At 40.4% G+C, this 12,539-nt stretch overlaps 1 protein-coding gene across 8 annotated transcripts in view; it reads right to left on the bottom strand.

The window, feature by feature from the left end:
- LOC116704685 (probable E3 ubiquitin-protein ligase HERC1) overlaps positions 1-12,539 on the bottom strand; it is a 43,468-nt gene that overhangs the window by 13,351 nt on the left and 17,578 nt on the right. For 4 of the 8 annotated variants that reach the window (XM_032540298.1, XM_032540297.1, XM_032540299.1 and 1 more), the window contains 19 exons: positions 12,382-12,479; positions 12,154-12,249; positions 10,879-11,046; positions 10,507-10,746; positions 10,334-10,417; positions 9,856-10,081; positions 8,784-9,078; positions 7,717-8,429; positions 6,775-6,979; positions 5,939-6,108; positions 5,220-5,303; positions 4,378-4,564; positions 4,133-4,260; positions 3,716-3,939; positions 2,296-2,555; positions 2,099-2,151; positions 1,802-1,999; positions 477-642; positions 133-382 (listed from right to left, as the gene is read on the bottom strand). In XM_032540298.1, coding sequence (XP_032396189.1) covers positions 133-382; positions 477-642; positions 1,802-1,999; positions 2,099-2,151; positions 2,296-2,555; positions 3,716-3,939; positions 4,133-4,260; positions 4,378-4,564; positions 5,220-5,303; positions 5,939-6,108; positions 6,775-6,979; positions 7,717-8,429; positions 8,784-9,078; positions 9,856-10,081; positions 10,334-10,417; positions 10,507-10,746; positions 10,879-11,046; positions 12,154-12,249; positions 12,382-12,479 — 3,845 coding nt within the window. Of the gene's footprint in view, positions 1-132; positions 383-476; positions 643-1,801; positions 2,000-2,098; positions 2,152-2,295; positions 2,556-3,715; positions 3,940-4,132; positions 4,261-4,377; positions 4,565-5,219; positions 5,304-5,938; positions 6,109-6,596; positions 6,644-6,774; positions 6,980-7,716; positions 8,430-8,783; positions 9,079-9,855; positions 10,082-10,333; positions 10,418-10,506; positions 10,747-10,878; positions 11,047-12,153; positions 12,250-12,381; positions 12,480-12,539 lie in introns of all 8 variants that reach the window. The other 4 variants (XM_032540302.1, XM_032540303.1, XM_032540304.1 and 1 more) reach the window with 4 other exon arrangements.

Raw genomic sequence — 12,539 nt, 5'->3', positions numbered from 1 at the left:
GCATACATTGGCAGAGGTCTGTGCTCTCTGAGTGCCCTTCTAGTTGTGATTTATATTTTAGATCATATCTCATGGCCCTATAATTACCATATCAAGTATTTATAATTAGTGGATTAACTGAAGAAAACTGACCTGAGTGCATATTTCCACTAGCTGCCTGTAAGCAGTAGGGCTGTGGGACACCACACTGCCGATGGCTGAGGTAAGGAAGCTGAGGCATGTGGAGTTGTTGCCCTCTTTCGCCAGCCCCTTCACACCTGACTGTCTGTCTACGCAGGAGTGAGCCCTGCCCCCTGCTGCTAGAGTCATTAAACGAACCAGGATACGGATATCTGCCAGACCCAAGGACTCTAGTCCGTTAGAGTGGCTGCACACTGATGCACTGGAGAGGAAGATAAAAGAAGGCTCTTAATGAAACCACACTGAATTGGTGAAAAACTTGTACATCATTAACTGTACATTCTGGTCAAACAAACCTGGAGGCAGTCTGAGACAGTGCTCGCATCACCATGCTATAAGCTAGCAAGATCTGGGCTGTTGAGGTGACTCTTCTTAAAGCTTTTAGTCTATCATGAGAGTCCCTCAGTGATACTGCCTGCTGTCCAAGGCTCAGAGAGGTCTTCTGCTCAACAAGGGCATTCCCTAGTGAGGGAAAACACATATAAAAAGGCATTATATTATGGTAAACATTATGGAATCCCTGAAACTCACATTTTTACACACCATTGGGTGCAGGCAGGTAAAACAGTCAAAATACTGGATCAAATGTGACAACTTTAAGTACTTTATGTCTGCTTCAGATGCCCAGCTATGATAAATGAGGGATGAGTAACTTTACTTCAGCCCTTTTGACTGTGGTTGGATTCTCTTCCTGCCAAATAGTACAGAGGGAATGTGGGTGTGGTTTCAAGTGGGCTAAATCTTTTATCAGAGATAGAGTTACAAAAAAGATTCACTGCAACATGAAAAAGAGGTCAACAGTTAGCTAAGGAGTAATTTCTCCGTATATTACCAGGTGGTATGGTATGGTCTTGTCAAACAAACGTTTGTTTTACAGATATTTTTAGACAATTATTTTGTGACCTTAACTGAAGCTACACATTCACAACACCTTAATAAATTAAAGCTAACTGGTCTGACGTCATGCCCCTTAAGTCTTCCCCCGTCCAAGTGGATCACTGACCTGGAGTGGCCGGTTATTTCTTACCCAAACCTTGATACACATTTGATTACATCACCACGTATCGTTAGGATAAGTGTAAATACCCAACCTTTTAATAGCCAACTGTTTGATCAAGGCTAAACTGAGATTTAATAGGTGCCAACAGCTTGAACCAGACTATACTGTAGCAGCCTCCCACTCAAGTTAACGGTAGCAATTCATTAGTAGTAACAGTTGCCACCAGCCTTATTTAGCAATTTACCACACCTACAGTGAATATTCATGTATCTTTAGTGCCTCACATCTGATATGAATTCTTCCATTTTTGTGTTTCACAACCTGCAACAAAATAATAGTGTTTCAGCATTTTCCCTCTTTCCCCCATAGCGGGGTGCGACCATGCCAAATGCCTCTTGATGACGCAATGCCAGTCTGGTCTACTGTGAGCCCCTGCTCTTCTATTTAAACAGGATAATGTTTGTCTTTTGCCTAATGAAGAGATTTGCATGGATCTGGTTTTTTCTTCCCTTTCTTTTTTTCCGTACTCCACTCGTATATATCATATATCGTCTCCAAAAGTGACTAAAATGCATTCAGCCAATGACAGGACTTTGGTCTTTTTATACCAAAACACAATACCTTTGGTAGCTACTGCTCTTGTGTGATCAGCTGAGCTGTAAACCAGGGCTCCAAGGGGATCTGGCTCAGTGAAGGCAATGGGGTCTGGCACCAGCTTATTTTCAGTCAGCCCAAGTGGTCTCAGCAAAAGCCCAAAGTCCTCCAGTCCTGTCAGCTTGTCTGTGTCACACTCGTCTTGGTGGCTCATTTCCCAATCATCTGAACAAACACCATTCATATTATAAAAATTCATTGTAAAATCATTGTAAAAATTAAATCGTTCTGCTATACAAGTTTCATTTCAGTGATCTCCCTTACCATCAGAAGTGCTGTCCAATTGACCAATCAAATCAGATGTCAGACCTTTAATCCTGAAGCAAAAGAAAGAGAACATTGCTGAATAACCAGTAAATAACCAGTTTAGTAAGTCTTTTTAAAAGTATAAGAACAACAAACAGTCTAGAAGGCTGATTATTGGTGCATGTGTCTATTATTTCCTGTATTATCTACTATACCTTTCATATTTAGAACTTGAGTCGCTCAGGTTTGCAGCCAGATACTTTTCTCTGCAGGAGCTGCAGAGGAGGTAGAAGGGGAAGTTGGAGCCACACTCCCCTTTAAACCAGACATCCACATAAGCCCCGGTGCTGTCGTAACCCTTACGTGCAGCACTCTGACCGCAACCTGGGTGACGGCGCTTTATGTGATTGTTAAATTGCAGGGTGAAGGTGTTGCACAGCTCACACTTCACCATCTGACTGTGTTCTTCTCCGACCTAAAAGAAGGGTAAGATTCATCAGGATATTTCTAGTAAGGAACAATGAGAGAAAATAAAAGGCATACATTTATGTTTCAAACAAACCATAAACGAAAAAGGCAACATCAGGTCCACAAGCAACACAGTGTGTCTTTGTGTATTTTGAATCATTGCTTGCATATTCAAAGTAATCACAAATTGTATTTTTGTTTTGTTTATGTCATGCAGCCTTGGTGACAGAGTGTATATGTGTCTGACAGACAGGAAGCAGCAGGTAAAAGTCAACTTTACTCTCTCTGATATTCTGAACATAAGTACAGGTGCCCCTAAAGGCTGTGTAAGCTCTCCATTACTTTTTATAATATACACAAATGATTGCAGAAACATCACTAGAAATAACCACATTATTCAATTTTCAGATGATATGGCCACATTTGGTCTACTTACAAAAGACTCAGGCATTGCTATCAATGAACAGGAGATAGAAGAGGTAGTGAAGTGGTTCAACAGGCATAACCTGCCACTTAATGTAAATAAAATCAAAGAAATGATTTTTGACCCCAGGTCTATACAAGATCATAGCACATTCAAAATTGAAGGTGTATTTGTTGAGCAGGTTACAACATATAAGTATTTAAGCATACAACTAGAATGTCAGTTGCCATGGTCCCATCAAGTGGAGCATGTTGGCTCAAAGACATGTCACCGTCTATATTTTTTTAAGATGACTTAGAGTTCATGGAGTTGACAAAGATATCATGCTACTGTTTTTCAAGGCAACCATTGAATCTATTGTTTGTTTTGGCATTATGGCTTGGTTTGGTAACCTGTCCAGTAAATTAAAATCCCAGCACAAAAACCTGATAAAAAGGGCTGGAAATATATAATTGGCCAAATGCCACCAACTCCATTAAGTGCAATACAAGGAGGAGGATGTATTGTGTGTTCTCTTCTGTTCTTCTGTGAATGTGAGGAAAGGTGTGGGGGGTGTATTATGTGTGGTTATTAGATGTTCATTGAAGCATTGGATGAGATAATGTATGAGTATGTTCTATGTAGGTTAATTGTATGTTTATTGTTTGTTTTTATGCACAATGTGTTGTCATTTGTTTCTCTCGAATGCCTAAGACAAATTTCTCCTTTAGGAGACAATAAAGGCTTATCTTATCTTATCCTACCTCAACTATCTGGAGCGCGTCTCTCTCCAAGCTGAAGAATGAAGGGGTGAGCAGGTCCTCATAAGTTTCTTCATTGTATGGGTCATCCATGTAGCCCAACTCTGACTCCTCAGCAGAGAAGGGATGAAACTCCACCTGCTCTGGCCAATCGCTGACCGATGTGTGCTGCTGGTACAGCTGCGGGAGGGGGTTGGGTGATGGCAAGTCTGAAAAGATGGTGTTTGCTTCAAATGAAAATGAATGAAATTTGTAGTAAGGTTTTTATTCAGAGTCACGGCACATCACAATATTTTAATTTTTTTAATTTTAATTTCTTTTTTTAATTTTTATTAATTTTTTTTTTACAATGTCGCCTTTTACTAACACTTGAGCTTTGATAAGCACACTGTATTTCTGGTTCAAAGCAGTGACTCTGACCTGCCCTTCGGAAAGAAGTTCTTTGACTCGGGCCTGAGCGCCGCCGCCGTGCTGGAGGAGGTCTGTTCCTAGTGAGGTGAACATCCAAGAAGTTCTCTCTCTCTATCCAGTCAAGCCCAGGCAACAGACTATAAACAAAACAACATACAGTCCATCATTGTACTGGTTGTATATATAACAACAACAATACTATAATGCCAGTACCAATTTAATAAAAATGTCTGTATGTTATCCAAATCCCTGACCTTTCGTTGGGTTGACTGATGGATCGCTCAGGACATTGCACTGTCTCTGGTCCATCTGACGACGGGGTGTCAGGAACACCCTCGGGTCTAACTGACTCAGCTGCCTGCTGCTCCTCTGTCAGGGGGTGCTCCAGCATCCAGCTGGCCAACACCTCAATGGTTTGAGAGTCCAAGTGACCTGCTACATCTGGGAGGGACCACAGGGAAGTTGAACTGAGTTCAAAAAGAAAAGATGGATCATGGAGTGTTGCATTTCTAATTCGTGTTGGACATCACCACCAGATGACCATGCTTCCGTGTACTGTCTGAGGTCAGACTGGCACATTTGCTCTGATGATACTGAGTGTGTAACACGGTTTAGTGTGTAAAATTTGTAAAATAAAAATAAAAATAAATAAAAATAAATTAAATACTTGAGGGAAGGCCTACAATTTAACAATGTGGGGAGTTTGTGATTAAAATGGGTGATGCTGAAAACCTTACAATGTATTCTGGTATATAGTTACCCGTCAATCACACATAATACTGCTACATGCCATGCGTGAGCAAAAAATCTTAATTTGTTCACCTTTACCATGTGGTGAAATTGTAGTCTTAAAAGCAGATATATTCCGTATATTCTGCAAAATCTTTGTAAAAATTGGATTTGCGTTTGTTCCTTTTTACCAGGAGAAGTGGGTAAAATCTGAAAACTATCTAATTATTTTTTTAATTAAAAAACTACACTTTTCTGTATGCCAAATACTACAAAAAGGCTGCAGCCCACAGTAAAAGACAGTTTAAAATAGAAAACCGATGAAGCAAAGTATTTAAGTGATATTAGACACTCCACAAAGCAGTACCTGCTGCCTCCATGGCCCAGTAGATATGTCTCATAGAGAATCCCATTTCTAGCAACCGACTGGTGACAAACATTTGTGTCCGTTCTGGTGGTTGAGGAGAAAAGAAAAAGTACACAAAAAACAGAAAACAAAAACAAGCCCAAAGCTCCATTTATAAATGTTCATTCGTGTAAATTTGTCAAAATAATAAATTATTTTCACGTTTTGTTTTATTTTTTCCTCCCCTAAGTTTTTGCTTCGCTTTATCAGTTTACAGACCACAAAAAACACAAAATAAAATAACACCAACATAACTGATGATGAAAAAAATGGTGCCATTCAAGCATGTGAGAGCACAAACTGTGTCATGCCTGCATTTGATAGTTTAAATATCATATCTGTCCAATTGCAAAGCAAAACACGTGCTGTTTTGAGACAAATAGCTGAACATATAAGACCATGCAAGAGAGTTTTCACTGAGTAATCATAAATCCACTTCTTTTAATATAACATAGAAATTATATTAGTAGCCTGTTTGAATATGAAGCCAGCATGGGGAAAAAGTTTGTTTAAAAATGAACTGACCTGCAGGACTGCAACAATTAGCAGAGCTATTCTCTTTAACACAGGATGTCCTTTGTCACTAATTTTAAATTAGGAGAGACATTTTTTTCTTTTCTTGTCTATGTATTGATGTCCAACAGCTTTTCCCCCATTAACGTCTCCGCGCTTGTTCTTACCCAGGCTGCTTCTGGCCTGTGTGCTGCAGGGACCTGGTTCCATGAAGCTAGTCTGCTGCTCTGTAAAGGCATCGCAAGAAGCAGAGCTGGCCAGGCTGAAGCAAGGGTGCAGCACGGGAGGAGCACTAACCAGGCCGGTAAGCGTGGGGAACCGAGTTAAGACCATGTGCCTGGAGGGAGTGAAGATAAAGTATATACAGTAATAACACAGTGCAAGTGGTGCTTCACTGCCAGTGTTCCGTCCTGATCAAATTTTTGAGATATAATGTATCTAAAGGAATAAGGTGAGTGTTATTCAACCTGATTTTACATTTGGAGATGCCTAAACATTACAATAAACCAGGCATGTATCCTTATATTCAACATTATGCTCAAGCCTGGTATTTGTTGTACTGACTCGCATTCACAGATGCAGGTACATGAGTACTGTGCAGTACTATTCTTGTCAAAACTCTCCTCGCTGGAGGGCTTTGATTTTATTTACTGTTTAATTATATAGCAAAGAGGCTGTTTGTTTGCCTTGTTAAAGCAGGGATAACACTGCAACTATGGTCAGCTGGCTGGGTTAGGAGAAGAACAAGAAAGCAGAACTGCAGCTGAGGTTACAAACAGTGCAGGCAAATCCTCACTCTCTTTTTTCATTGTCATCCTAACTCACCCATTCCCTGGACTTCAGAAAAGCTGCTGCTGCCAAAAGATACAGGTCTGTAGCAATCAGTAACAACATGAGGGTTGAAGATAACTCTAGTTATTGTGTTTGTGTGCATAGTATGAATTACTCAACCAACAGTTAAATCAAATGAAAATAATTCAAGATTAACCCAATGTATACTCACTGGAGAAGGCTGATGGGAAAGAAAGGGTTAAAATTATCAAGGCCATCCGCCTGCAGGTGTGTTGGCAGAGAGGATGCCAAATCAGTGTTAGAGGATGAGGCAGAGGCTCTGCTTGATTGGCCAAAGATGGCAGTGCCTTCTGAACCCGCGCTGTACAAGGACACGGAGCTGGAGGACTTAGAAATGGGCTGAGTGTGGCCAGATTCTGCAAGGACAAAGAGGAGAGGAAGTTTAGATCACACTCGGTACTTATTATTATACTATACTTTTTATGCAGTTTTTAAGTCTGTCAGTCCAACTCCCTAGTCTTTCAGGACAAGTCTGGTCACAAGTCTTCATAAGCAAATTGCAAGCCACGATGCAAGTCTTTCAAGTCTGAAATGTGATTATTACAGCGTTGTATCATTTCAACATTTTTAAAGCTGTTTATAGTGATTTTTACCAACAAACTAGAGCTGAAAAGATTAGTTGATCAACAGAAAGCAAATGGGCTAATCTGACAATTGATTGTTCCAGCTTCTTTAATGTATTGAAGCTTTTTCTTGTATTTAAATGAAATAATAAAATCTTTGGGTGGTCTGCTGTCACCTTAGGCTCTGGGAAATAGTGTTGGACATTTTTATCATTTATGATGTTTTGTAGACCAAACAATCAAGAAAATTATCAACAAATTGTTAGTTGCAGTCCTAACACTATATAAGTCCTTTCACTGCAAAGGCCAAATAATGAAATAATCATGCTGCTGGGCTAAGCAAGACCTCCATGTCAATATCTCATTAATTTCGTAATAGTTTCCCAACTTTAGAAGTCCAAGTCCTTAGTCCTCATCTTTGTACGTCAAGCCTGACAAAAGTCAAGTTTCAAACCTACAGCTCTCTAACACAGTATAACAAACTAAATAACTACAAAAGTATCTGCAATCTTATTCATAAATCTAGATACCTTTGTGTTCTTTGTCTTCCTGCAGTCTGCTAAGGGCACCTTTGTAGATCATGATCTGAGCCCTTTCCAGGTCTACAAGAGACACGCCCTGTTTGATGGGGCAGGGCCTGACTGCCCACTTCACCATGCTCTGCACCACATACTGCAGCACCGATCTCAGCTCAGCACTCTCATCCCACTGTTTGATGCTCGCCTTTGCTTGGTCAGGGCTTGGGCTGGAAATGGGACTAATTGAAGAGTTGGGAGGGTATTGTTTAGGCACTAAGAGCAAATCTGACAGCTTCTCACAACTAAAAATGACAGTCAGGGATTTCAAAGCTCCAATAAGAAGGTATGAAACCCTAACTGCTCTCAGTTCATGTGCAAAAACATCCATTTTAGAGGTTTGGGATGTCTGGGGAGGTTGGGGTAGACAGGTCAACTCATGATGGTCACCGATCTTTGTGGCATCTTTGGTTGAGGATGGCGATGGGAAGGGGTCCGGCTCGACCATCTCACTCTCTTCAATGTTCTCCTCTGAGTTTTCGCTTTTAGGGTTTGAGGCTGGATGAGCCCCCAGCCATCCCTGCTCCTCCAGCAGCCCCATCAAATAAATCAGGTCTAACAACACTGTGGGTTTGAGGCGTCCAAGTGGGGTGACATCGCAGCAGGATATGTCACAGGGCTCCAATGAGATGATCGGCGTGTCGCTGGGTGACCAAGAATTCATGGAGCTTAGTTATTGGAAAGGATGGGAGGAACCCACAGATACAGCATGGAGTGACACCAGGATGGATTCAACAGGGGGTTAATGGATTTAAGAATGAAGAGGAAAAAGCAAGAAGAAAGTAAGATCAGGGGGGCAAATGATGAAAATAAAGATGTTAGACAGATTGCAGAGGAGGAAAGACTAACAGAAAATAATTACACAGTAATAAACATGCTGAAAGGACCAAGACAAGAAAATTATAAGAATTGTTTAATGGAAGTTAATGAGAGTCATTGTTTAAGAAACATATGCAAAGACATATCATAAATGATTTGGCATATCTATATATATATATATATTTTTTTTTTTTTTGTAATACCTGACAGAGAGATCTGCCTCCTCCCACTGAAGCTTGGCCAGGGAGCTTCCTTCTTTCAGGACTCCCAGCAGAATGGCCCTGCGCCCACTGGGCTTGTGCAGGCACAGACCTCCAGCACGGAGACCACTGTCAACTCCTCCAATCAGGGCCAGTACCGGCCACACTTCAGTGCAAAGTGCAGCTAGCTTGGCCTCTGACAGGGGCCGCCGATGTGCCAACAGTTCCCCTGTGTCATCAACAACAACGTCTGGGTCTCTTTCATTCTCTTCCTTCTCAAAGTGTGTGGGACTGAGGCCTGTAGAAGAATGTGAGACAGTGAGAAGAAATCAAAGTGTAATGTAATGAATGAGGCATGAATAAAATGCTTTATAAGGATGGTACATTTTTGTAAAAGTCATTCATTGCCTTTGATTTTCAAATACTAGATACTCAACAGCGGTCAGATGCTCAAGCCAAAGACGTAACAAATCAAACACTGCTTGTCTTCATCCAGCTGTTCGTAACACCAGCTGTCCATTACTTGGTCCACTGTAGACAATTTGTGATTGACAGGGATCGCTAATTTTATTTTAGTTTCACATAATTAAAAGATAATGTGAAGCTGAAAGAATTAAACCAACCTCAGGGAGTATAGTGTTTCTATTGTGATAGACAGGCCTGTCAAAATCTTAGGGAGTAGTATTACACAAACCTGACTTTCAAGTAAGTTCATTCAAGCCTGGCGAATTTAGGTGGCTGCACAACAGAGTAACCTGATGAATCAAAGTGTGAACTGCCAGAATGACCAGCAACTTTTAATTTAGCATTAGCAGGATCAAAATACCTAGCAGTACCTAGCAGGTCAGGTATAGGCTCTCTCCTGGGACAAGTACATCTGACCAATAAGGGTGCAAATTGAAAAGAAAGCCCTAAGAAATTAAGACAATGAGGCGCGACTTCCTTGGATTGAATCAAGTCGGAGACCTTTGTTGCTTCTCTCTCTCCCTCGTTTCCTGTCATCTGTCCAGTATCACTATTTAAGAAATAATGCAGGTCTATTAACAAAGTGCAGTCCAAACATGCCGTGTCTGACCTGGATTGAAGCTTCCTAAGTCATCTTCTTTCAGCAGGGGACCAATGAGCTCCAGGTGGCTGTGGATGTGGTTGTTGACGTGCGAGGCCCACTGGTCACATTGATGGAGCCGACGGAGAAGGTGCACCGTTGACTCCAGCAGCACCGTGGTCCGAGGACTGCAGAGAGGCTCCCCGGGAAGAAGATTACTGGGCATGCCTCGCATCTGGAGGTCACGCAGTGCCACCTGTGAGAAATACAGAAGCACTATTTTGTTGCACTACAAAATGCACCTTAAATAAAATCTATGTGAAATTTCAAGATATTTCCTGGAATAGCCAAGAAAACTCATCTTCCTTTGCTTTACACATTCACGCTGCATTCATTTCAGTGTAAACCTAACTAAAATGTTTAGTGGCAAAAATACACCAATACCTACACAGGATTCAAAGATGGGAAGTAATTGCCTATAGTACAGTATGTAAAGTATATCAAGTACCTTCTCTCCAGGATTACTGCTGTAGAACAACACACAGGGGTAAAGTTCGGAGGCAACCACACCTTCAAACGCCAACTTTGGCTCCTAGCAGAAAAACAAACATGCAGAGATTGCAGAAAAACAGGCAATAAGAATAAAAGCCCTGAATACTGACTGTGAACATTTGGTCAGACCTTGTCATTCTTAGCAAATGATATGGTGTGAGCCTCCATGTCCAGGATACAGGTGATGGTGTCACCCTGGGTAAATGAAGGAAGTGTACGGACCAGTTCCCCCCCATGGTACAGGTTGCCACTATAGGCACGATACAGCCACATGTCACTGGTGGTGTGGTGGTTGTGATCTCTGATTGGCCAGCGTGACACGCCAATACATGTGCCCTCATTGCCTCTATTCTCTTTGGTAATGTAGAACTGAGGAGAGACGTTTTGGTCAGTTTGGTAAACATGTTCTCTCAACACATTTCAGTGGTAAAATTTGGGAAATTAAAAATAAAGAACTATTTGTTTGCTTTTTTTTCTCTTTATGTAATTACGAGTCCCTACCTTCCAAATAAAACAGCCAGATGTGATGGCAGTGGTTGCCAGGCCGTAACCTTTCCCTCCTGAGCCATGGGATAGGATGTTCCCACTCTCCAAAGAACAACAGATTATCTTGTGTGGGTCAAAGGAAAAATCTCCAATGGGAATACATTCATCATAGCTGCCAGGGTTCTGCAAAGAATGATATTGGGGGTGAGCACAGTTCACCAACAATGTTCATCAACTGAATAAATAAATTAATAAATACATAAATACATGTTGCAAGGTGTAATAGTAGTAGGTAAATGTAGATAAAATAGAAACATAAAGTCATACAACGACAAGATATAAATGACATGACACTTTGTGATTAACTATGAAATACAGGGAACATTAAATTCACATAAAATGTGTTATTTTCCTGTCCTCTGCCACCTCTCATTCCACCCCCACCATGGAGAACAGGCCCATCTGTTCTATCAAGAAGCCCTGCTGTTTTCAATTTCATTACTGCCAGGAGTGATTTTCACTTCTTTTTAAACACAGCATTGTCTGAGTCTTAGATTACTGCCTTCATTCACAATTGTCAAAAGAAAACATCAACTCCTTTTCTGATATTGTTATGAGGGTTATGATGAGGCTGATTATTTGGAAACATTTTGATCAAATTGTGTATAAGCTAAGGCAGCATTTTTTTTAATTTTTTAAAAAGGAACAAAACGCTTAGGCTAGCAATTTATTTATACCTTAAAATGGCGCTTGCAATAATTTATTAAAATCAAGAAAACAGGATGACTTAATAAGAACACAAAACTTAATTTAAAGGATTTGCAGTGAAGCATTTTGTGAAACTTTTACTCAAGATTAGAGTTACGATAGCACAAACCTTCAGAATATTAACTATAAATAGTTTGTAAAACTGATACCTCATGAAAAAAGATATTTACTGCCCTATTATTTATGTACAGTACATTGGGCAACTAACCAATTTTTGCCACAATTTGTTTTTTAGACAGCAGATCTCTAGCTACAATGTGAGTAAACACTTAACACGTACGGAGATCATTAGGCAAGACATGCCATGGAACTGCAAGGACAATTTGTTTTGCATAATAACACACTGAAATTATACTGCTTATATAGCAGTTTTATATAGCAGGAGGTATAGTTTAGTGAGAAGTACACAAGTCTAAGTACATAGTATTATTATTGAAAAAAAGTCTTATGAACCAACAGAGATCAGTTCATAGCAGGGAATCTAGAAGCATTTTCCATATCTATTTAGTACAACTGTATTACCCCCTTTTCTTTTTCAGTCATCTCCTCGTGGTTCTTCTCAGCCAGTGGTTCCTTCCACATATAAACAGACATGAGCTGAAAGAGCTGTTTTACAATCTACAAGAAAACAGAGAAAAGGAATTAATGTAATGGATAACGCCTTCATTATCACATTCACAGTTTCAAACTCAAATGTTGAATGCATAAATATCTTCACTTGCATGTTCCATTTGCTATTTTACATCATACCTGTTGAATTTGAACAGGTTCAGAACAAGCAGGTAACAGTCTTTCTAAAACATGAAAGGCCAAAAGCTTAGTGCGAAGGTTCTGGAAGCATGGAGATCCTGAAAGAGGATGGTAGAGGGGAACAGGGAATTAAAAAGAAAAAGTAAACTGCTCTATAC

Source organism: Etheostoma spectabile, chromosome 16 (assembly GCF_008692095.1).
Source record: "Etheostoma spectabile isolate EspeVRDwgs_2016 chromosome 16, UIUC_Espe_1.0, whole genome shotgun sequence".
In the NCBI taxonomy this organism is placed as follows: domain Eukaryota; kingdom Metazoa; phylum Chordata; class Actinopteri; order Perciformes; family Percidae; genus Etheostoma; species Etheostoma spectabile.
This window is presented reverse-complemented; position numbering and strand designations above follow the sequence as displayed.